The sequence below is a fragment of the Lampris incognitus genome, chromosome 1 (assembly GCF_029633865.1).
Source record: "Lampris incognitus isolate fLamInc1 chromosome 1, fLamInc1.hap2, whole genome shotgun sequence".
Classification (NCBI taxonomy): domain Eukaryota; kingdom Metazoa; phylum Chordata; class Actinopteri; order Lampriformes; family Lampridae; genus Lampris; species Lampris incognitus.
This window is the reverse complement of record NC_079211.1, coordinates 141,982,045-142,005,042: the sequence shown is the minus strand read 5'-3', so window position 1 is coordinate 142,005,042 and position 22,998 is coordinate 141,982,045. Positions and strand designations below refer to the sequence as shown.

The following is a 22,998-nucleotide window of genomic DNA, read 5'->3' as shown; positions in this document are numbered from 1 at the left end:
TTCAAAAGGCCAACTTGTTGGACTTGCTCAATCAAGTCATGAGTTACATCCGAGTATATGCAGTTTTGGCGGCACGGTGGCGCAGTGGTTACCGCGGTCGCCTCACAGCAAGAAGGTCCTGAGTTCGAGCCCTGGGGTAGGCCAACCTTGGTGGGTCATCCCAGGTCGTCCTCTGTGTGGAGTTTGTATGTTCTCCCTGTGTCTGCGTGGGTTTCCTCCGGGGGCTCCGGTTTCCTCCCACAGTCCAAAGACATGTAGGTCAGGTGACTCGGCCATACTAAATTGCCCCTAGCTATGAGAGTGTGTGTGTCGGCCCAGTGATGGTCTGGTAGCCTGTCCAGGGCGTCTCCCTGCCGGCCACCCAGTGACTGCTGGAATAGGATCCAGCATCCCTACGACCCTGAGAGCAGGATAAGCGGTTCAGACAATGGATGGATAGATGAATGGATATATGCAGTTTTGCATAAATCTAAAATTATCCCAAAAATTGGCCAAACTGTGTATTAGCACATGTAACTAACATCCAAAATAATTTTCGGATCTTGATACGTGCCATTGATAGGTATTTGCAAGTACATTTGAGAATTATGCTGGCCATCGGTATGTGTTTTCAAACTGGTCAGCTTTCTCTCCAATGTGACAGGGATCCAAATCACACATGATACAAATTAAAAGTTCTCAGAGACTGGCTTGTGTAGAGTGTACGATACTGGATCTGAATCCAATTTATCGTGTGTAAACAGGAGAGAAAAAAAAAACAAAGGTTATTTCAAACCGGCCTTCTAAGCCAGTGGTTCCTTAGAAGGAAAGCTTGGATGTTTTGGAAGAACAATCCTCTGGCCAAAAAGGGCATATTTATCTAACTTCCACACAACTAACAAAAATGACTGGAATTCCTTTACCCACTAAAAAGCCCTGTGTATTTTTTCTTGCTCGGTCATCTCCCATGCTGCATCTTCAGTGGGACCAGCGTTTGAGATTTAGCATAGGCATAGCTGAAATATCTCACAATGAACTTTCCCACATTATTCTCGCACCAACTCCCTGAAGTCCTTCCAGGCATCTATTCCCCCCTCTCTCGGTTTTGTTGCTGGAACAGTAAATAAGCGTAGCAAAGTCGAGCAGCAATCTGCCGATAACTCCATGTTTTACCACTTAGAGACTAATGAGTCACTTTCCACACAACAACTAAAAGGTTAAGGCCATTGTTTTGACTGGAACTAATCATTTTCTCTCTGACAGTGTGCACTGAACTAAACCCTGGCAGTCAGTTGTTCAGCTTAATGTCAGAGACAAATAAATAAATAAATAAATAAATGACCTTTTGGTTTATGCACACCCTGCTTTAAAAATGTCAGACATGTTTGCATCCTGTCTTTCTTGTAAAACCTCAATACACTGCAGCCGCCAGTCCTTTTACAAGGCATTCTTCATGGTACAAGGACTAATTAATTTAACGGGAATACCGAAGAATTCAAACAAAAACACAAAATAACATGTTTCTTGAACCGAAATAAGATCTCAGAATTCTCAAATGCCTAAATAAAGCTCATTTTACTTTTACATTTGTGCACTAATATCTTTACATTCCTATTAGTAACTGATAATCAAGTCTACCTGACAGGTATGACATCACATAATGCTGATTAAGAAACATGAACAACACACAGACAAATTTACAGTCACTCCAAAATGTGTAGTTCAAGCTTTTAACAATCGGCCATAAGCTGAATTGGGCGGCACGGTGGCCCAGTGGTTAGCGCTGTCGCCTCACAGCAAGAAGGTTCTGGGTTCGAACCCAGGGGTTATCTAATCTTGGGGGTCATATCCCAGGTCGTCCTCTGTGTGGAGTTTGCATGTTTTACCCGTGGTGGGTTTTCTCCGGGTGCTCCGGTTTCTCCCACCATCAAAAAAGACATGCACGTTAGAGTTATACTCCTGTCTGTATCCCTGACCGAGGCATGGCAAGACGAACTGGAGCTGGTCCCCGAGTGCTGCCCACTGCTCCTAGCTACACAGCTAGGATGGGTTAAATGCAGAGCATAATTTCCCCATGGGGATTAATAAAGTATATCAAAATTGAAAAAAAAATTAAAGCACTGAGCACAGGAAACCCACCAGAGCTGCCGCCACAGTGACTGAATGTTCATTTCTTCATCATAACGCCACATCCAACACTGTTTCAGACAACTTGGCACCATGTCCAACAGGTCTCACAACCTCTCACACTTGGCTTCTTCAGATTATCCTCATGACAGACTTCAGTGAGCTCTTGACCCTCGCCTTCAATGGCTTCTTCACGAATGAACCCCAGTTTCGACTGCACCAACCAGATCAGACCGTGTTATGGAGTGTACGGAAGTGGTTTGCTGAAGTGTGTAAAGCATGGTCAGCGGTGGTGTTGGGGTTGGACGTGTGCGATGTGGCTACATAGTAAAGTGCAGGGCCTAGATGTGCCCTTGAGGGTAGTATTGCGTTTACCAAAGAAAAATCACACAAGAGAAACCGAAAAAAATTTGGAAGTGAAAAGAAGGAAAATAAACATAATAGAGAGCATGGAAACCCTCTATCCACTTTTTGATTTGTTTTGGATGGGTCGTTTCACCCCGTTTTGCACCAGTTCCTTTGTCTGTGCCGTTTAGTTTTCTGTATTTTGATGTCAGGCTAGCAAATAGCCTGCTCAGCCAGTCAGCTCTGGTTATACATGTAGCCCTGCAGACACGGTCAAAATGCTACCGAGACCCCCCCCCCCCATTTTTCTCCCCAATTGTATCCAGCCAGGGCGGCACAGTGGTTAGCGCGGTCACCTGATAGCAAGAAGGTTCTGGGTTCGAGTCCTGGGGTTGTCCAGCCTTGGGGCTCGTCCTGGGTCCTCCTCTGTGTGGAGTTTGCATGTTCTCCCCGTGTCTGTGCGGGTTTCCTCCGGGTGCTCCGGTTTCCTCCCACAGTCCAAAGACATGTAGGTCAGGTGAATTGGCCGTACTAAATTGCCCCTGGGTATGAATGTGTCTGTGTGCGTGTGTGTTTGTGTATATGTCGGCCCTGTGATGGCCTGGCGGCCTGTCCAGGGTGTCTCCCCGCCTGACGCCCAATGACTGCTGGGATAGGCTCCAGCATCCCTGCGACCCTGAGAGGAGGATAAACGGTTCAGATAATGGATGGATGTATCCAGCCAATTACCCCACTCTTCGGAGCCATCCCGATCTCTGCTCCACCCCCTCTGCCGATCCGGGGAGGGCTGCAGACTACCACATGCCTCCTATGATACACGTGGAGTCGTCAGCTGCTTCTTTTCACCTGATGGTGAGGAGTTTCGCCAGAGGGACGTAGCGTGTGGGAGAATCCCACTATTCCCCCCAGTCCCCCCGACTGACCAGAGGAGGCACTAGTGCAGCGACCAGGACACATACCCACATCCGGCTTCCCACCCGCAGACACGGCCAATTGTGTCTGTTGGGACGCCCAACCAAGTTGCAGTAACACGGGGATTCGAACCGGCAATCCCCATATTGGTAGGCAACGGAATACACCATCACGCCACGCTATTGAGATTTTGAAGGTTCAACTCATCACCAAGATTTGCATTTACAGAATGAACATCGTTGGCACTTTGAATGCCCGCAGAACCTGTGACAAGATCCCGCTGCCTCCTGTGCCAGCCCACTGACTGCCATCACGTGTTTCAGCCTGATAAGTCTTGTGTTGAAAAGCACTCTAACAATTTCTAGAAGTTGAAAATGTCCAAGACATTCCACTGCCTATTTCCTCAGACATGCCATCCACTGAGTGTGTTTGGGATGCTTCAGACCGGTGTCACATAGTCAACAACCAATGAAGGAGTACGAAAACATTTCACAAGTCACAGCCAGCAACCTGAGCAATTCCATGTATATGTTGGTTCAGTGTCCATCCATCCATCCATCCATTATCCAAGCCGCTAATAGAACCTATTCCAGCAGTCATTGGTGGCAGGTGAGGAGACACCCTGGAGTTTGGACAGGCCACCAGTCCATCACAGGGCCGACACATTCACACCTAGGGACAATTTAGTATGGCCGATTCACCTGACCTACATGTCTTTGGACTGTGGGAGGAAACCGGAGCACCCGGAGAAAACCCACGCAGACACAGGGGGGAACATGCAAACTCCACACAGAGGACGACCTGGGATGACCCCCCAAGGTTGGACAACCCCAGGGTTCGAACCCAGGACCTTTTTGCTGTGAGGCGACCACACTAACCACTGCATCACCCATTGGTTTAGTGTAAATTAGTAAAATAAAATGTAAAAAAAATAACATTCCATCACATTTCAAAACAACACATTGATTAAATGAAATTGTAAATTGATTAAGCACACAATCAGTTAATATTGTTTTTCTTAATGATTTAAGAGCCATCATGCAGTAAAAATTAATAGCTTTTTCCCAGACCAACAAAACAAGAAAAAAAAAGAAACAATTGTCAATCCACCAAATGGGAGACTGACATAGGTGTGGACAAACACTTTCTCTGGTTGTGGTAGATAATACTGGTGTTCACCAAGACCATGTCCTCATGTAAAATCATGACATAGCATCTGTAACTCAATGGCATTTTTAAGTGACCATTATGAGTCGAGGATATCCCTCTCAGTGATCCTGGGGAGCTTCATTAGCAGAAATGGTAAAGAAGGGTATTGTGGTCTTAGCTGGTAAGAACAGGTCTCCCTGCAAAAAAAAAAAAAAGAAAAAAAAGACCAACCTGTGAAAGTGGTCTTGATAGTCTGCGACTCCTCTCTTCTGGGGACCATGAGCGCAGCTGGACACTAGAAAATGAACAGGCAACCATGTCTCAGTGCCGTACAGCAACTCAGAACAACAACTGTGGTTTAAATGAAAAACTAAAAGATAAAATAGAAAAAGAAGTGTTGTCATTAACCACCTATTTTAATTCCAAAATTAATCTCTTCAAAAAGCACCTCAATATCTCATCTCTATTCGCTCAACAACGTAAAAGAAATGCTTTCCATGTCCATCAGGAAAATCATAAGGGAACTAAAATTAGAAAAGATCCTGACTTTTTCAGTGAGGCTGATTTCTGATTTGGGATTCTGCTGATACAGAAGAGGTTGTTCTACTGTTGCAGCCATTACAAGTCACTCTTTATGAATGGCTAAAAAAAAGAATATATATATATATACACACATTTATATGAAAATGTACAATATAGCAACCAGAGAATCATAACTTTCTAGAAATCAACATGCTTAAGCAACCACGCTACCAAGACACATTTAAAATACATGTGTAAGAATCCTGTATGGTCACCGTGACAGGGTTTAACTTAATCACGGCGCAAGGAAGTGGATGCGTCCACACAAGGGAGTAGATTCGGGTCTGAACTGTGACCTACAAAGTGGCCCAAGAGAATTACAACTAGGCATGCAGAGAGACGGCGTGGTGAATGTTCCACATTCTGGTCTTTTGTCCGAGTGAATGAAAAGCGGTGGAATGTGATATCCTGTGCATATGCTTTGTTACGCCAGCACAATCCCAGGGCTCCACTTTCTGTCTGTTATTCTGATGCCTATTCACTCTTGTTCTGTTTTGAAGTCAAGGGAGCAATTATCACAGCCCTTTGTCCGGCCCCGACCTCTCCAGTCATCAGCTGTCTGTTTGAAAATGCCTCGCACTGACTCACCCAATACAAATACACACCGTTTGTCCTGGTGATGCTGTACGTACACAAGTCAGACTGTCACTAATGGCTACTTTCCCATTGTAATGCAATATCTCCCTGGTCCATCCTCTTATGTTGTCCCTCTTCTGGTTTAATCTTTCCCTTTCTTGTACCTGGCCAATTACCCCACTCTTCCGAGCCGTCCTGGTCGCTGCTCCACCCCAACCCCGCCGATCCAGGGAGGGCTGCAGACTACCACATGCCTCCTCCGATACATGTGGAGTCGCCAGACGCTTCTTTTCACCTGACAGTGATGAGTTTCGCCAGGGGGACGTAGCACGTGGGAGGATCACGCTATTCCCCCCAGCTCCCACCCATCTCCTTCGAACAGGTGCCCCGACTGACCAGAGGAGGTGCTAGTGTAGCGATCAGGACACATACCCACATCTGGCTTTCCCACCTGCAGACACAGCCAATTGTGTCTGTAGGGACACCTGACAAAGCCGGAGGTAACACGGGGGGATGTGAACAGGCGATCACCGTGTTGGTAGGCAACAGAATAGACCGCCACGCCACCCAGACGCTCCTTCCGTTTTATTTTTCAACATAAGGTGAAGCCAAATGAAATTTTAAAGTCAAATGAAATGATACGTTTGTATGCAGAACGCCGTCTGTTGAGGTGTTGTGCTGCATGGACATTGTGCTGCTGTGGTAAGCAAGTTCAGCATTTTAATGCTTGTAAGACCACCGCCTTTTCTTTCTGTTTTTGTTGAAAATTGTCCCAGCATTGGACCATTTTCCATCGTTTTTTTGGCTTCCTCCTCTTCCTTTTCTTCATCTATGTTTCCCCCCATTTTCTCGACTCAAATAATCCACTGCGTCATCTACGTTCAACAGTAATGATCGTTTGAGTGCTTTGCTGCCTTGCATGGTCGTTCTCCATGCCCAGGCGTGCATAGCACAGAGATGACATGAAGCGAGGCAGTAAATTGCAATCAAGGATTTCTTTTTTGTAATCGAGTTAATCGATTACTCATGACAGCTCCGTACTTAAGATGGATATAAAGATGTCAGGCAAGCTCGCCGTGTACCTCTTGTTGTTGGCTGGCGGCAGCCTTTTGCCGTCAGGGCTGGCAGGGGGTTCTGGAGAGTAGGGTCCAGGGGACAGGGAAGTAGGACTGGAGATGGTATACTCTCTATAGTTTTGGTTCTCATCTCTACTCACCAACACTGCTTCCTATTAAAAAAAAAACCCAAGTAGAGGAACATCATCACATATTTGACAAATGGAACAGTGAAAGAGATAAGTCATTTCTATATCTATAAGTAGTGCAGAAATCCTTGTGAAATTCTCTCAATCTGAGACAAAGATAGGAGGAAAAGACCGATATGTGACCTATCCTGGCAAAAGAGCTTCCATGTCCAAAGGTAATTCATTCAATGTCAGCATTATCTCGACGACAGGCTAAATTAAAGAGCCAAGCCTACATATTTTGCAGCAGCTTCACGTCTCGGGTAAAACACAAGAACCACAAGAGATTGACAACATCTTCTTATATCACCCCATCTCCCACTGCCCCTGGACAGTAAAGTTACCATTAGCACCACAACAACCTATAAATATGGCAATTTAACTAGAAAACAAAGAAGATAGGACATGGATCATGGTGCACATTGACAAATGTAAAAGTTAGTCAAGCGATCATTAATGAACGACAGTAATCAAGGACCATATCCCTGGAGGCCAAACCCCTGAGAAGTACAGACCGTGAAAAAACAGCACCAACCTGAAAGCGTCCAACTAGCTGTTCTGCAGTGTTGATGCCATTGGTTTGTCCAGGGCTGGGTGGTTCGGGTCTGCAGAGACACAACCAGTACGGAGACCATCATCATGGGCAATACGTGACTACACTACAAGAAACCAGTATTATTCACAATCTCTGCAGAATGTGGGATACAATCAGACCAGTCTGACAGACAAATCTGATCAAATATTTTATGTTTTTTTTTTACCCCAACCAATACGTGCAATGTGCCGATTTGTTAATTCAAAACTGAAACCACTAACAACTTTTTGAATCTTGAGGATTACAGAGCTTGGGTGTCACCAGTTACGTCTAAGAGAAAACAACGACAACTTTAGTGCCAGTAAACAAAACATGAGCAACCAATCAGTGTTTGGCTGATGTGCAATTAAGTAAAATTTCCGGAAATATCGTCTTGATACTTAGACATTACTGATACGGCAATTCTCTCTGACAGGTGCAGAGGAATCCCATATTTATTTATCTAAAAAAAAAAAAAAAAACTAATTTAGAAATACTCTCCAAATGAATCATCAGCTTTCTAGGAAATGACCTTTTCTGTGTTTTCTTTCAAAAATATTCTTTATGCAACTCAATCGTTGAGTTAAGAGGGGAAAATGTGGCCGGTAAAGTGCCCCCCCTCGGTTACAAGGCTGGAGGCTGCCTGGCTCTTGGCTGAGCCTGGGGGTAATGAGGCACACAGGAAGGGCCTGGATGCCTGCGGTAAATCGCCCAGAAACACACCTCCTGTGGCCTGCGAGCAGGAGGGAGATGACAAGGAAAACTGACTCCTTAAACAACAGTCATGAGACATAACTTGGAAGAGATATTAAAGCAGCAGACTTGGAGGACTGACTGCTCTGAATTATGGACTGGCTAGCTGGAAAACGCTCATCCTGGCATAACTTCAGGGTAGTAACTGGAATATCTTAGTTACTACTCTGTATGGCATGAGAAATTTCTAAATGGTCAGACAATGAGCTCTTGCTCCAGGACTCCTGTACAAGAGAGGATGGGTGAATTGGTTTGGAGTGAAAGAAATGTCATTTACAAAAAGAAGGAGAGGTAAGAATAATGGTTTTACTTGTCAGAGTCAAGACATAGATCAGATGTTGAGCAACATAGCTCACATCAGCCATATTTGCTCATTGTTGTCATCCAAAAGACCCAACCAAAAAGATTACCGAAATAGTAGATCATTTAAGGTCCCTTTTCTTTTCCTCAGATTTAAAATTTGAAAAAACAAAAACACTAGAGATTGTTTAAGCTGTACACATGCTCAATACTTGAGACATGCGAACACAGCAGAGTGCCACCGTGTAAAAGAGGAAATTGTCGTACAATTATAGCACTGTGGTAAAGCCAAGCCAGGGGCTCTTCGGTTCATTTCAGCCGCTCAGAGCCATCTTATTACAGGGCGCAATAGGAGCAGGGAGGGAGAATATCATCCCATCACACTGTACAAAAAGGGGTCAACAAACAATGGCGCCTAAAGTAGTAGCTGGGCACAAAAGCGGAGTAAAACACAAGGAGTCAATGACATGACAGCCATGGTGCAATTCTTTCATACTATAAAGAAATCTAACTTGTGAAGTCTAGGGGGACCATATTACTGTTTGGACGCATCACAACTAAAAAGCTTTGCCTCTGTATAGAGGGGCCAACACCCCTTAAACCAGAACTTTCCTATTCTAAGGTTAGGCTGATGCAGTCTCTTCCAGTACCAGCTGCACAATACCAGCATTGTGGACATGGCCAGCAACCACATCACAGCTGATTTGATGACGACAGACTGCCAGCCAGCTACTTTAATATGCAAGGCACTGGAAAAAAAGAGGGGGGAGAGCTCATCCACACAAAAACCCCCCCCAAAAAACCCAAAAAGACCCCAAACCTTGTAGGACGTTACCCCTAGATTGATCCATCTTCACTGGGTGATTTGCATTAGGAGTGACATTAAGAGGAAATCCAGCCATTTACGCAGGGAAACCGTCTACTGTAAACAGGTTGGATTAAGAATGTAGCAGAACTACACAGTGCCATTGTCCTGGGTAGGCAGGGAGTTATGGTGTTGTTTCTGGCTTGGAGGAGACATGAGGTCAGCAGGGAAAAATCCACTCACATGGACATGGGACATCCAAGGAGGAAGTGTAAGACTGTGTGTGTGTATGCGCGTGTGTGTGTGTGTGTGGCGGGGGGGGCATGTAAGAAAGACTTTAAAGAGGACTGTTAATCAAAATGTCAGCCAAATCTGTCGTTTCGTAAACAAACTTTAATAGTGGCCAACCTTCCTGCCATCCAAAGAAGATCTTGGCAAGTTTTAAGAGGGACCATGGAACAGAAATATGCATGGCAGCATAGCTGGTACACACTGACATTTCCCCACAAATCAACAAGACGACCGACTTGATACAGAATGAAAAGACGGAGGCTTGGCACAATCAACAGAAAGTCAGGTACATGGGATGTTCTCGGCATAGGTCATCTGGTGCTGATCTGGTCATTACCACAGCACAATAAACTGTCAAGGACCATTTGTACTGTGAAGCAGCTCATTCATGCACCCAGGATGAATTAGGGATGCTAACAGCAGGCAGGAATTGACGCGTAAACAACTATGCCCCCCACTACACTTAAAACAGCGTGCCCTACAGTACGTACCTCTCCACCACCAGCTGCAGCTGGGTCTTTGAGTTCTTGATCTTGTTCTGGGCCTCCACATTCAGCATGTCGGAAGTGTTTTCCCCATTGATCTCCAAGATGATGTCGCCAGGCTGCAGGGCTGCCTGTTCTGCCTTGCTGCCCCCATTGACCTGTCGGGGAGAGTAATGAGCCCCAGTTAGGTTGTATTAGCCCCCAGGACCTGGTCTAACGACAATGATTTAGAGGAAACGAATTATCTGACAAGCATAGACAGCTGCGCTTCTTCTGACTATGTGGAATATATTTCAGTGTCTGGTGGAATAATGATCGATCAATAAACAACGCTGGGACGAGTCTCCATCAAGGTCCCTATAATCGTAACCCAATATTTCCGTCTCGTAAATGTAATCCCTCTCACTCTCTGTCAAATACCAATAGACACCGAAGCCCCTCACACTTGGAACATGATAGCATCATTCAACGATGGAGGGGATTCATGACACCCTAGGGGGAGAAGCCCTCAGTAGGGCAGACCTAATGGTATGACCGAACCTGACCTTTGCCGCCAACCTCGCCACATGTCAAAGTCAAAGGAACGTTGCCTACATCAGAGGGAATTCCACACTAATGGATCAAAACAATATGCTAGCCACATCGCTAAGTTTGCTCCAGGCATACACGTCCATCCCAACACAAAAGCCCCAGCACACTCCATCTGGAGACTCCTGTTGTCGAGACAGAGGTCATCAACGAGGTTTCAAACAAAAACAGTGAGACAATTTATTAAATAAATAACCCCGAACAAGACAAAGCGCCAATCAGTTGAAGGAAAAAGGGTCACCTTCCTACATCTCATGAGGGAAAATAGCTGAATTCCTATAGAAAGCCAGTCAACAGGGGTGTTTGTCATTTTTGCAAATTATGAGGGCAGAGGTGCCATGTCTGTGGACCCACTCCAGAGGCAATTAAGCGTTGCTGTGGTGACCCACAATGGTGCGTGCCTTTCCTGATCAGGACATGGCTGACTTCACATAAACAGAGCTGTTTTTTTTTCCAGGGAGTGCACCCCAGCAGAAGCAGGGGGCAAGTTATCTTAGAGGCCAGCAGGATAGAAAGAAGGCGTCCATATCATTTATGTGCCAAGAGACAACAACTTGAGATGTTGCAAGCCAGTGGCTACCCAATCCAAGGAGCGAGTGGAGGCTTTAAACGGGATGGCAGGAGGGGACATGATGCTTCTTCCAACTGGGTTTTACAAATCGCTCACAATAATGAGGTTTCCCTCTCACAATTTAATTCCCTGTCACTTCACAGAGCCCATTTGATGTTTGGCCCGGCCCAGAGAAAGTATGCTGGTGTTGTTTACTGCAAAGCAGCATCAAAATGAGATGGAACGCCCATTTTTCATGAGATGACCCGTTTTATTAACAAAACCTGTTGAGACAATAAATGCGTTTGAAGTCGGCAGGGCTTTAAACCTCATTTCATCTGAAACACTGATACCCTGCCATGGGCTTAGACATAACTTGTCATTTTGGTTTTTTTTAAGAGCCATTGGGGAATTCTAATAGGAAAATCCCAGGCTGTGGTGATGTAGGACCAGGATGTGCTGGCACCAGTTCAGGGTGTCCCTGGCAGGCAGGGGCTGGTTTACCCTGGGTTTCCTGCTGATGTTTACTGTAATTCTGACTGCTCCCTATGGTAATATTTCCCCTCTTCAGCTCTGTCTTGTCCTTCTTTAAAGCCAACCAAAAACAAGAGGGGGGGTGGGGGGGTGGGAGACACGTGCCAAGACACGAATTCTCAGATACACGTGTGTTTGCACACATACTGGCACAGGCAACAACAAGGCACACCCAGGTTCAAACATAACACATTCTCTCACACACACAAAACCATCCACAGTCAGGAATTAGGAATCTCTCCCCCCCACCATAACTGTAATCACTGGTTTCCTTCCAGTGTGCTTTACTTCCATTCCACCGGTTCAGTAGTCAAGGAAACAGGTACGCGGCAGACGAGAGACACAAACAAGGACATGAACCGAGTGGCTGTGCCCAGCCTGAGGAATCCGATTTTGCATGACATCCCAGCTATGTTTTGACAGAAACCGGGGATATGGTGTGATAAGATGTGACGAGACCCAATGGCATAGAGGCCATTAAGGAGTACCTTTGATACTGTTATGGCCTTCTTGAAGTCCCTGCCGCCAAATATTCTGAAGCCCCATGGAGAAGGACCAATCAGGTTTACCGTCAGTGCCATTGAGTGATCAGGTCAGCACACAGAGTCCACACCCTGCAGAAAGACAAAGAGAAGTAATGAGCACAGGAATGTATGGGCCTATATGTGGAAATGTGGCAGATGCCATGTGAGCATGTGTGCGTGCGGTGGGGTTTTCCTTATCAGAATCATTAATTTTCAGTCCAGCTTAACGCAAAAGCAAACGGGTGAAAAGAAAACATGTTTTTTTTGCACGAGTTGCCTTTTATCTCCTGAAACACCTCACTTCCACTGGCCTAAGCCCTCTTGACACGGATTTTGTAACCACATCAAATCGGAATGGGAGGAATCTGAAACCAAAGACACATGACCAACATCGCCAAAGCGCTTGCAAAGACCAAGTTTCATTAAATCCAAATGTCCTTTTGAGACCCAAAGGGGGGTGGGGGGGGGCGGGAAGCAAGCCAAAAAGTGGTGTTAGCATGGCATGCAAAGCGTAAGGTTTTTCAGTTGATATGCCTTGTAAAACCTAAAGTAATGCTGCTTATTATGGGTTATTTTAGATTTATACGTTTGCGATAAATTTACCCCTTTTGCTCCCATCGACTCCGTTCGGACTGCGAGACTAGAGGGAATGGCCAAAACATAAAAAGATGCCAAAATAAAGCACCACCAAAGAGAAAGGGGGATTTCAGGGGATTTTCTGGTATGGACTGAACACATTTAGACAACTATAAATGAAAATCAACATGTTTTTAGAAAAAGCTCAAAAAGCTCTGTTTATTCTATTTCAGTCATGATTTGGCCGTGGTCTAAATCGGTATAAATCAGTGTCTGAACAGTATTTTAAAAGGGCTGGGTCAAACAGTGAACGCAGATAAACATGTGGCACAACGCGGTTAAAGATTACCTCATGCCTTCAAATCCAGCAAAGATATTGGAGTCCGCCGGCCTCAGGAGAGCCAAACGCTTGGCATGGGATTCTGCAGATTACGACCATTAACAACCCAGAGATTTTGGCCAGCAGAAAATTATGCATGGGAAATTGATAATTAGAGATGATAGCAGAGCTGTGACGGCTACTGTAACCTCAAGACTCTGCAGGGATCTGCACAGCCTCGTGTAGGATTATGGGCCGTATCTTTTTGCTATGGCCTCTTCCTGTGCAGATGTACAAGGAGATCTACATTTGAAATTTCTGTGCAACAACAAGCATATCTCTGTTGAATGCTATGATTACTGGCTACACAAATCTTTGTTTGATTTCGACTGTCCTGTGATAACAAAGCTATGCAAGTGTCAAGGCCGCGTTGAGAATTCCCGCCGACAAGTCGTTCGGTGTGAATGGTGCACGGCCATCAATAAGTTACCGGCTGGCCGACCATCCTGACGATATGAAAAGAAACGCCGCACAAAATACAGCCGTTTAGTTTGAAATGGCCTCAAACCACCGTCTCATAGGATTTTAAAATCAGTGTGGTCTATTTTAAGCCCAACAAAGCCAGTTATATCTGAATCGCTACCAACATGTGTTGTGTGATCGCCAACGTGTCGTGATGCATTTCTCCTCAACTGGAAGTGGTGCCTTACAAGATGCCGTCCAAAACCATGTCAGAATGTGGTCCACATTAGTGACAGACCATTATGACTAAAAGAAAAATGTTTAAATTTTGACTGCGAAGCCCTCCGACTCATAATAGCAATGAACGCTACCGTCACAATCACCTGGGCTCGGTGCCGTGATTTTGAGCTACGATTCAGATTGCCATTTTATCAAGACACTGTCCTTCGTATCGTTCAAGGCTGTCATTTACGTAAGCTTGAGAGGACAGACAGCTCAGCAGTGCGTTGTCGGCTCTAACACACACGGTTCACAGGCAGAAAAAAAAAATCAAAAAGCTGACACGTCTATATTTTTGTCATCACATTTCCTCCTAGACATTTGCCTAATGTGCACTGTGAGTTCTGAGAGAGAAAAAAAATACACACTCATTAGTTGACTAGATCACTACACAAACCTTCGTGGTACAGCACTACAGTTTTATCATGGCTTTTAGACCTGTAAACACATAAAACTTGATGCTGTTCTTTCTAAATCAAAACAAAATGTGCATTTTCATACATAATAACTGATCTAAAGCGCTGCGCCCATCAGTAGAAGTAGTGAGAAATTTCTCATGTGGATAAAGACTTGAATCAGCCTTCCTCAATGGGTAAATACATTCCTGCAAATGACGGGAAAAAATATTATATAATCCAAATCCACTTGGATTATATAACATTATACAAGTCCACAGCTTGTACCATAAAACTTTGTGTGGTATATTGTCAATGTAAAAGTAAGGTGCTGACCCGACACATTCCAGCCATCAGTGACGGACTGTAAAACATTTATGGGATTTAGAAAGGATGACCTAAACAGATCTTGACAGTCTTATATTGGGTCGCCTGTGGACAACAAATACAAAGTGCAGTGAGCTATACAATTCATCTTCATCATTTATAGTCTTTCAGTGATATTGTGTCTGGATGAAATACAAATATTATGACATGATACATAAATTTTGGTCTTAATTAATGATAAGAATGAGAATCTATCGTTTAAATTTTTTTTTTAAATTGCATCCCCGCCCCCCTTCTTCTCCCCAATTGTATCCGGCCAATAACCCCACTCCACATCCTGGTTGCTGCTCCACCCCCTCTGCTGATCCGGGGAGGGCTGCAGACTACCACATGCCTCCTCCGATACATGTGGAGTCACCAGCCGCTTCTTTTCACCTGACAGTGAGGAGTTTCACCAGGAGGATGTAGCGTGTGGGAGGATCATGCCATTACCCCCAGTCCCCCCCCCGAACAGGCACCCCGGCCGACCAGAGGATGTGTTAGTGCAGTGACCAAGACACATACCCACATCCGGCCTCCCACCCGCAGACACGGTGTCTGTAGGGACGCCCCACCAAGCTGGAGGTGACACAGGGATTCGAACTGACAATCCTTGTGTTAGTAGGCAACAGAATAGACCGCCACACCACCCGGACACCTGCAACCCCCTATTTTTGGGGGGGGGGGGGTTTCCCCTTTTTCTCCCCTTTGGACTTGGCCAATTACCCCACACTTCTGAGCCGTCCCAGTTACTGCACCACTCCCTCCGCCGATCCGGGGAGGGCTGCAGACTACCACATGCCTCCTCCGTTACATGTGGAATCGCCAGCCCCTTCTTATCACCTGACAGTGAGGAGTTTCGTCAGGGGGCCATAGCACGTGGGAGGATCACGCTATTCCTCCTAGTTCCCCCTCCTTTCTGCAAATGTAATGGCACCCATACAGGAAATGTGCCATCTGCCACAAAATTAAGCAAAGAAGATAGAGGAACTTGCATATCTTATGTGGAAGAGAAAATACAAAGCGAAATTACCTAACATTTCATTAGGTTGACTTAAATGTCTGATATAGCTTGACATGTTGCTCAGTATTATGTCGGATGACACCGTCGATACGTTTTTCTCCAATGTACGCATGCTACCACTGGATTGTCTTGCCGGTGTTGTACCAAAATCTGCCAGCATCAGAAATTGTGACCTGCACGTGAACGCTTTTCTCCAATGTACGCATGCTACCACTGGATTATCTTGCCGGTGATGTACCAAAATCTGCTACCATCGGAAATTGTGACCTGCACGTGAATGCTTTCTGTGCGTTCAGATCGCGTCCATTTTGAACTTAACACTGGGATTTGCAGTATGAAAAGACTATTGTGACCACCAGACAGGGCCACACATAAGGGGAGGGGAAAGGTCTCTGAGGCCCAGCCACCACTGGCGGGGAGGGAGGGGGGCATGAAGGCCAGCTCATGTTCATCCTCATCTCTCATCTCATCATCAGCCGCTTCTCCGGGGTCAGGTTGCGGTTGCAGCAAGCTAAGTAGGGCACTCCAGATGTCCCTCTCCCCAGCTCCTCTTGGGGGATCCCAAGGCATTCCCAGGCTAGATTGGACATGTAGTCCCTCTAGCGAGTTCTGGGTCTACTGCGGGGTCTCCTCCCAGTTGGACATGCCCAGAAAACCTCCAAAGGAAGGTGCCCAGGGGGCATCCTAATCAGATGCCTGAACCACCTCAACTGGCTCCTTTCGACACGAAGGAGCAGCAGCTCTACTCGGAGCTCCCTCCGGATGTCCGAGCTCCTCACCCTAAGGCTGAGCCCAGGCACCCTACAGAGGAAACTAATTTCAGCGGCTTGTATCCGTGATCTCACCCTTTCGGTCACTACCCAAAGCTCATAACCATAGGTGAGGGTTGGAACAAAGACTGATAAATTGAGAGCTTTGCCTTCCGGCTCAGCTCCCTCTTCACCACAATGGTCCGGTACAACGTCCGCATTACTGCTGATGCTGCACCAATCCGCCTGTCAATCTCCCGCTCCATCCTACCCTCACTCGTGAACAAGACCCCGAGATACTTGAACTCCTTCACTTGAGGCAACAACTCATCCCCAACCCGGAGGGAGCAATCCACCATTTCCGGTAGAGTACCATGGCCTCAGACTTGGAGGTGCTGACTCTCACCCCGGCCATTTCACACTCAGCTGCAAACCGCCCCAGTGCGCGCATTCTGATGAAGCCAACAAAACCACATCATCTGTGAAGAGCAGAGATGCAGTTCTGAGGTTCCCAAAATGGACACACTCTTCACCTTGGCTGCGCCTCGAGATCCTGTCCATGAATATCACAAACAGAATCGGAGACAAAGGACAACCTTGGCGGAGTCCAACACCCACCAAAAACGTGTATGACTTTGTGCCAAAAATGCGGACACAGCTCTCAGTTTGGTTATACAAGGACCGGATTCATGCTAAATATAAGCAATGATAATGGCAATACTTGCCCTTGAGTGTGAACTGGCTAAACATATGGACTTTAAAAACACATTATAAAAGGACTTTGCTCCAGTAAGAAAGGAAGATGGCTGTATAAGAGGCAGCGATGAAGCCATAAGGTAAGAATTTACATTTTCTACAAGGACTGTGGTTTAATTGTAGCAGATCTTTGTTGACCTTGGTGCATTTTAAGTGTGTCAAAGAGTTCCATTATGGTGTGTGTGTGTGTGGCCCCCGTTACTGAATAAGTCTCTCTCAGTTTACATGTATGCGTTTAGTAGGAGAGAGAGAGAGCATGCGCTGATCTGAGTAAAGCAGATTTTTTTTGGCGGGGGGGGGGGGATTCACTGGACCTCGTCAGGGGCCCAGCCATTTCTGTGGGTGGGCCTGCCACCAGATGATGCTAAAATCCACCAAAACTGAGGAAAGACGATAATTACTTTAACAGGGTAGGTGGCATCCCCTTACATACCCCTCAATTTGACTCCTGCATATTGCCAAGGACTAAGAATGAACACAAATGCATGAGAAATTTCTGTTGCTGAGTGCTAGCCGATATGCGCACACACAAAAAATAAAACAGCATCCTGTTCTGGTAACATCTAGACCTGCGTTTGCTGCCATGCCAATTGAGCCATGGCTTTGAACATGCCCACACAATAGGGAAGAATTCTAGTTATGAAGTCATTCCAATGGCTCACATGTCAGCACTCATCTGCTGCACAGCAGGAGACCTGCAGCGGGATTTCAATACTGGTGGGTCCAGTGAAATACTCTCATTCCAGTCACCACATTGGACTGCTTTTCCACATACGTGTAGCCTTTACATTCTGTGATGCAATGTTAACCACCTTCTCATGTGAGGCGATACTCATCCACAGAGTCTTGCATCTATAAAAAGTGCCACATCAGATAGCTGACGAGAGGGTCAAAGGTTAATAGGCAATGGAGAGTTTGATGAAAAGAAAGATAACACATCAAAGTGACATTACGTTTAAGCCAGTCATGCTTGTATAGTACACATTAAAAAGCCTTAAAGTGCAGCTGAAACAACAATGAGTGTATCCGATTTCCGCATCATATTTCCGAGTGAAACAGGATAGACAGGCGGGACATAACGTTGACAGGAATCTGATTTGAACATGGAAATATGGGCGTGTTGCTAGCTAGCCAACTAATTAGCTCTTAGCTCTGTGCCGCTAAAAGTTGAAGAGTGACTGAGGGGTAGATGTTATGATATCATAGGTTGACACTGGATGTTTGAAGCCTATATATGCACGCATCATATTTTGTTTTACAGGAAGAAAACATGATTGGATTTTGATATAAAAATACAACAAAACTGATTTTTTTTGGGCATATATTGTTAAATAAATAGGTGGAGAGATGTGACATAAAAGGGTCAAAAAGGCATTTTTCATTTCATCTCTACTTTAAGGCAGTTGTTTCTTTGAAAAATTGTGCTTGCAGGCCAAACAACGAGCAAATGAGGCCCCTTCAAAACAGACTGGATGGCCCGAGTCAATTAGCCCTGATCAGCTGTGAACTCAAACTTAAAAAAGATGCTCCATCATACAGTATTCTGGGAAAATGACCAGTTTTCCTCGACTCCAGTGGGAGAAAGCAGGTGACACAGGCTTTACTGTATCTTACTGGAGCTCAGTGAGTCATTCAGATCGACGGTTTGAGATTAGCTTAAAACCTTCACATTCCCAACTTCTGACAAGACAACACGTGGGTGAGGTGGCCCGACAGCTATCTTTAATCTACTTTGTTTACTGGGCATAATTTTGGACACATGAGTGAAACTTGATAAAACAAGTCAAAATGTGCGCAATATTCGAGGCGAGTCAGGAAAAAATAAATAAATAAATCTTACACACCCCTAGCGAGTCACTGGTTAAACTGTGTATCACCACACCACAATTATGGCAAAGAGTGTGTCTGCAAAATTGATGATAATTATATTATATTACAAGTACTTAAAGTTGGATTGAATACAAAAAGATGATGGATGGCTTGATGAACAACATGCTACGAGAAACGCCTTGCTTAATTGATCCTCCAAGAAATTCTTTGGTTAAATTCAAAATTCATGATATGTCTCCAGGCAAGAATAACATAATCGTCATTATTAGGCAGATGAAATGAAGAAAAAGTTGTGTACCGATGTGATGCAATATATAGGCAACTGAAATGCAAGTGTCCTAAGAAAATAGGCATCATCATCATCATCATTGGGGCTTGCAAAACCAGAAACATAAGGATTAAGAAATGACCTTATAGCCCTAGATAACAATGTCTGCTTTCTTAGGCTACTCTGAGGCCTCACCTTTCCTCTGATTATTTTAAGAAGCATATTTTTAGTCTGGTTATAAAGAATGCTTTTCTTCTCCCTGAACTTTGGCAAAACCCGCTGGATCAAAAACGAACAAGAACTGGCTCCTCGTATGCTAATACAGAGCGAATTACTTGATTAACCTAGCAGATGCAATTCATTCAACTGAAAGGTCTGGCGGAGCTTTTGACGCACATTAAAACTCAAGACCATCACAGTGGCTGCTGAGGAATGCTCCTGATATGAATCACATTTGCGGTTTTTGAAGCAGTGTGAACTTTCCACAGCCTGTGTGCGTGATGTTGTCTGGCTCTCCCCTGCGTGTCGTAGAGGTTAACACTGCCTTGCACATGGGCCGCCGTGTCTGAGGTACGCATACCTGCTGGACAAACACACCCGCTGAATAAAAAGACAAGAATGCAATAGCTAGCCTCTCCCTAGCCTGAACGGTTTGGAATAACATTGTCTTCATTCTCCAATCACACCCATTTGATGTCAAGTATGGCTGACGTCGCTAAGGTGATGGGAACATCAAACAAAAACAGATTACGGTCAAAAGAGCACACAGGGTGTTGCTTTAACAGGGATGTCCCGTGATTAAAGTTTGATAACCTGTTGACTATTAATAGCCTGCATCGTCATAACAATCTGAGACCTAATTTCAGTGGGTCCCTCCCTAGTCAGTGAGTAAAATGCCAGGCTACATGCCCCTGTAGTTCTTCATTTCCTCATCCATTCCATCCGTTATCCAAACCGCTTATCCTGCTCTCAGGGTCGCGGGGATGCTGGAGCCTATCCCAGCAGTCATTGGGCAGCAGGTGAGGAGACACCCTGGACAGGCCGCCAGGCCATCACAGAGCAATCTTGAAGTGAAATGTACAGGTTTTTCTAGTAATGGCTAAATGCAGTTGTAAACACAACTCTCCTATATTCACAGACCCTTTTTTATCATTTCAATCTCCTCGCCACTTAACATCACCTGCAGAAGCACTGACAGTGGACTGGCTGGATTATGTCCTTTGTGAAGTGTGCTTTCTAAAGACAAGGACACTGGAGCACTGGCTCCACTTATTTCCCGAGCATCATTTTCTAAGCGGTCGTGTTACCGCCGTTCACACTAAACAGACTCGACATGCCGCCGCTGAGCAATCAGGCCATTTTCACCACATCCTCTGCATGTGCCCTTTGACTCGGTTCAGAAGAGGCAGACAGGGGGAAGTTCACCAATTTCCACTTCGTTTCAAGTTCACCACATGCAAAAAGACATCCGGCAGGCATCCTGCTACGACAACTCACCTAAGCACGTTCAGAATCTTTGATACTTGCTCGCAAAACACCTGGGTTAAGCAAAGTGAAGCACTTGGGGGTTTTGTGCCAGCTCACCTCAGGTGAGACTGCGGCTCACCTCAGGTGAGACTGTTCAAGGAGGCAAGGGCATGCAGCAAAAGACTTATCTTTCAGACTACATAGACAATGCAGACTGATGCAACTTCCCGCACAATCTGGTATTGGACCCAAAATGAAAAAAAACAAAACTGGACTGGACTTTTAGGTGACAGCGGAGCAGGGCTGAAGCAGTGCCAGTGCTTCAATCCAATGTAATGAGTTTGCAAAAAATAAAAATCTGAATTTAAACAGGCTACTGTGCCTTGCACCATCCAGAATAAAATCTATTTTTGGATCCCTGGATGGGTTTGGGTCGCGACTGTGTGAATAAAAGCGTAGTCCATTCAACAACAAAAAAAGAAAAAAAAAAGCAAAGGCATCAGGAAACAAACACAATTGGAAAGGGAATGGGGAGGGGGCAATGGAAGGCAGCAGGGCATGATCACAACGGAGAGGTGCGCAAACAGCAGTCAGTGAGGCTGGGAGCAGGCGGTTTCATTGAAGCGGAGGTCCTGAGACCCACCTTAAGTACTTTCCCACCTGCCCCCTTACCCAGCAGTCTGTTTGTTCCTAAACACTCTGTAGGTTTGACGATGTGACCTGGAGGAATAGCCACGTCTAAACAAGCCAGGGAAACTACGACGCGTTCAAAGGGCTGGCGTGAACCGTAATGACTCAACGCATCCGAGAGTCAACCAGAGTTTGCGCCGATTAATAAAATGTGACGTTAATACCGACTTTCCGCTGGCGAGTCCACCTTGCCCGGCCCATTCATAAATCACACTGCCTGCCGAGTGTAGCCGCTCTAGTATAGCACAACATTGTAGCGAATTCGGGGGGGCAACCGCAGGAACTGCCGCGGCCGGGACGCGAACCCGTATCGCCCGCAGCGCAGAAGACATCGCTAACCGCTCGACTAAAGGGTCAGACCCGCCAGCCGGCGGCCAGCGTGTCTACTTATCCACAAACGTTACAATACGAAAGCCAGTGTCTGTCTTGAACACGGATTTAGCAAAGGGGTGGGTTTTTCTTCTTCTTCTGTAATTATTCTTGTTGCTGGAAACTTGGAGTTCGATACTGCGAGATGCTGCCAATTCTTTTCCAGCGAGGAAAAAGAAAAAGAAAAAGAAAGAATAAAAGGGGAAACTTGGTCCGTCAGCATCTTCAAACGCCCTCGACGGGGCACCCAATCAACCCCCCGCCGAGCGAGCACGCGCCCAAGGTCCAAACCGATGCTCTGACCTGTTGTGGTCGGCGTCCTCCTCCCTCCCCGCGTTGTTTCAGGACGTTTTGTTTTCTCGCGTAGTCGTTAAGCGGCGACGGGGTACAAGAAACAAGTAAAACCGGACAAGTGTTTCCCCCTGAAACGGCCGGTTTTGGTAACGGCGGTGCCCGCTTTACCCGGCCGAGCGCTCGTTACGGCGGCGAACTCAACTCTGCCTCTTTCCGTTTCCCCACCTGCGGGTCCTCTCCCCTACCCCGGAGCGATGCGCGGCGAGTACGAGCGAACGAAAGCCAGCAAAAGAGACCGCAAATCCCGAACCTGCTCGCCGGCTTCCCAGAGCGGATAAAAAAAACCAGAAATTACCTTCGTCCACTGTTCCGCTGCTGGTGATCCGACAGGACGCCGACTGACTCCAGGTGCCACCTGTGAACGCGCACCCAGCGGAGTGAGGTCACCGTTGCCATGTGCCGCTATCAAAATAAAGGCGCGGACGGAGCGACCGCGCGGCTTTGGGGGCGTGTCGGCCGAGCGGAGGGGGGAGGGCGTCACGGCGGTAATTGAGCCGCTTGCCCCGTTTTGCCCAAGCTTGAACAACTTCACCGACGGCGTTTCGGCGTCAGGGCGCCATCTACCGGACGGCGGGGGGCGCACTGCAGCCTCCCCGGGGGTGACGACCAAACGTGTCCGGCCGTTCGGCGACAGCAACGGGCGTCATTCGTCAGTCGTTCGCGCGTACGGATTCGGTTTTACGGGCCCATGGGATTTATCAGCCCTGATATTTGTCTCGGAGGCCGCTATGGGGGGGGGGGTACCTGGGGTAACCCCTGATTTTAGACACCAGTCGG

At 46.2% G+C, this 22,998-nt stretch overlaps 1 protein-coding gene across 1 annotated transcript in view; it reads right to left on the bottom strand.

Moving 5' to 3' along the window:
- The window catches only part of pdlim2 (PDZ and LIM domain 2 (mystique)), a 42,325-nt gene extending 19,683 nt beyond the window's left edge, over window positions 1–22,642 (bottom strand). The window contains exons 1-6 of the mRNA XM_056285911.1: window positions 22,517–22,642; window positions 12,282–12,407; window positions 10,128–10,279; window positions 7,449–7,518; window positions 6,753–6,898; window positions 4,744–4,807 (exon numbers count right to left, since the gene is read on the bottom strand). Coding sequence (XP_056141886.1) covers window positions 4,744–4,807; window positions 6,753–6,898; window positions 7,449–7,518; window positions 10,128–10,279; window positions 12,282–12,374 — 525 coding nt within the window. The 5' untranslated portion in view covers window positions 12,375–12,407; window positions 22,517–22,642. The remainder of the gene's footprint in view (window positions 1–4,743; window positions 4,808–6,752; window positions 6,899–7,448; window positions 7,519–10,127; window positions 10,280–12,281; window positions 12,408–22,516) is intronic.
- Window positions 22,643–22,998: the final 356 nt, after the last annotated feature.